The sequence below is a fragment of the plastid genome of Solanum stenotomum (assembly GCF_019186545.1).
Source record: "Solanum stenotomum voucher PI 320364 plastid, complete genome".
NCBI classification, from domain to species: Eukaryota; Viridiplantae; Streptophyta; class Magnoliopsida; order Solanales; family Solanaceae; genus Solanum; species Solanum stenotomum.
This window is the reverse complement of record NC_041607.1, coordinates 70,001-72,500: the sequence shown is the minus strand read 5'-3', so window position 1 is coordinate 72,500 and position 2,500 is coordinate 70,001. Positions and strand designations below refer to the sequence as shown.

Sequence of the window (2,500 nt, the reverse complement as noted above, 5' to 3'; positions counted from 1 at the left end):
ATATTTTTTCCTTATTTGATCGGATTAAAAAGAAACTTTGGGATTGCTGAATCACAGACAAAAAAAATAAAAAATAAACATATAAAGCAACGGAGCCATCATAGTATTTTTGAACTCCTCCGAAAGGAAGGATGGCAATTTGATTATTTACCCATCTGAGTCTGATAGATTCTATTTTCTCTTTCTTCAATAGAAAGGAGGGGGGTAAATTTTCTTGTAGAGCCGTATGCACAAAAGATGCCTGTACGGTTGTTCAATTCTATCTTTTTTCTATTCTTTATCTTTCTTTTCTCTTTGCTTTATCATGCGAGATAGGGGAAGCTTTTATTTTGTTATATCATCAGGGTAATGATACATGAACCTTATAGTGCTTTTTATATGGCACAAGTAGGCGAATTTGTCATGGAAGCGGTAGAACTGATGAAACTGCGTGAAACCCTCACAAGGGTTTATGCAGAAAGAACGGGCAAACCCTTCTGGGTTGTACACGAAGATATGGAAAGAGATATTTTTATGTCAGCAACAGAAGCCCAAGCTTATGGAATTGTTGATTTTGTAGCGGTTCAAGGAAAATAACATGGATTTCGCGCAAATCTGTGATTTGAGATTTTATCTTCGAATTGAATATTCTATTAAATAGAAGTAATTCACCATCATTCGGTTAGGATCAATCTAAACCAACCCATCATATTATGTATACGATTCAACATGCCAACTATTAAACAACTTATTAGAAATACAAGACAGCCAATCAGAAATGTCACGAAATCCCCCGCTCTTCGGGGGTGCCCTCAGCGTCGAGGAACATGTACTAGGGTGTATGTGCGACTCGTTTAGATCATGAGCTGGCACAAAAGCAAGAAAACTACTTTTACAGTATCAATGATCAGTACCGGTGAATGGGATAGGATGGAAAAAGGAACTCCATCCATTATTAAAAAAAAAAACTCTACCATATCCCTCTATTGTGTATGAAGTTTATGGTTTCCGTTGGTGTAAATCCAATCACCTGAATTTAAGATGATAAGAAATTCTCCATTGGTAACAAATGGTTATCCATTAAGCGGAGGAAATCTTATTTAAACGGACTAAGAGGGTCAGCTACCCAGCAAACTTTCATAATTAAATACCGTTACTGTATAGGTAGATCTGATTGTGAAAGACCTATTACTGGATAATTCATGGGTAGAGCCAAAGCGTGTGAACTATACAAGTTCCCAATAACATCAATTAGTTGATTAAATAGTAAATTAAAGTATAAAGTAAAGGCTCCGGTGTATAGAGAAGACCTCACCGTTTAAGAAGTAACCATAGAAACGAAGGAACCCACTATTTCTTTTTTTATTTCTTTTATTTACTATATTTTTGATACCTAGGAAAATACAATTTCTTAGTTCTGTCTTATTTCGCAGTGAAATACCTAAAAAAAAAATCGTGGTCGGGAAGGTTAGAGTAGCCAAAGCCATTGGAATTTTGATTTTATACATTGGAAAAATTCGTTTTGTTATTAATAGACTAGGAAGGGGGAAAAGAATAACTGAAAGAAAGGCAATCAATTAGTTATTCGTCAAAGTTTCATTTATTCAATGACCAGAATTAAACGGGGATATATAGCTCGGAGACGTAGAACAAAAATTCGTTTATTTGCATCAAGCTTTCGAGGGGCTCATTCAAGGCTTACTAGAACTATTACTCAACAGAAAATAAGAGCTTTAGTTTCGGCTCATCGGGATAGGGATAGGAAAAAGAGAGATTTTCGTCGTTTGTGGATCACTAGGATAAACGCAGTAATTCGCGAAAGGGGAGTATCCTATAGTTATAGTAGATTAATACACGATCTGTACAAGAGACAGTTGCTTCTTAACCGTAAAATACTTGCACAAATAGCTATATCAAATAGGAATTGTCTTTATATGATTTCGAACGAAATCATAAAGGAAGTAGATTGGAAAGAATCCACCAGAATAATTTAAATGGAGTTACCCGGAGAATGAACTCCGGGAAGGTAGAGTAGAAATTAGTATGAGAAAATATACTAAAGTAGTCAAAATGAATGAACACGTTCAATTCAATAAAAACAGATTTCTTTTTTTCCGATTCATTTTTTCTTACGACACGATACTCAAATCTAGATTCACTCAAATCTAGATTCTTGTAATTATGATTCAAGTGAAGAAAAAGTAAGCCTATTTATTTCGGGCTTTAAAACCAGTAGTTCTAGCGGTCGACTCGGTTCTTTCAAATTGTTTCTCATTATTGAGAAAAGGTAACAAAGATAAAATACGAGCTTGTTTTATAGCAAGAGTAATTAATCGTTGTTGTTTCAAGGTCAATCTATTCACACGTCTTGATAATATTTTTCCTTGTTCACTAATAAATCGACTAATTAAACTCATGTTTCTATAATCAATTCGATCCCCCGATTGAATCGGGGGCAAACGCCTACGAAAAGATCGCTTGAATTTAAGAAAAGGTCGCTTGGATTTATCCATGGTTTGTT

The 2,500-nt window shown here is 34.8% G+C and overlaps 3 protein-coding genes across 4 annotated transcripts. All coding sequences in view use genetic code 11, as the record gives it.

Moving 5' to 3' along the window:
* Positions 1–708: 708 nt before the first annotated feature.
* On the top strand, positions 709–822 carry rps12 (ribosomal protein S12; one part of a trans-spliced gene, as the record gives it; the record has 2 gene entries for this part). Coding sequences YP_009586691.1 and YP_009586646.1 both cover positions 709–822 — 114 coding nt within the window.
* Positions 823–1,586: 764 nt separating this feature from the next.
* Positions 1,587–1,973, top strand: rpl20 (ribosomal protein L20). Its single transcript has one exon. The coding sequence runs from the start codon at positions 1,587–1,589 to the stop codon at positions 1,971–1,973; it is 387 nt and encodes a 128-aa protein (YP_009586690.1).
* A 213-nt stretch (positions 1,974–2,186) lies between these two features.
* rps18 (ribosomal protein S18) lies at positions 2,187–2,492 on the bottom strand. Its single transcript has one exon. The coding sequence runs from the start codon at positions 2,490–2,492 to the stop codon at positions 2,187–2,189; it is 306 nt and encodes a 101-aa protein (YP_009586689.1).
* Between the last annotated feature and the right edge of the window lie 8 nt (positions 2,493–2,500).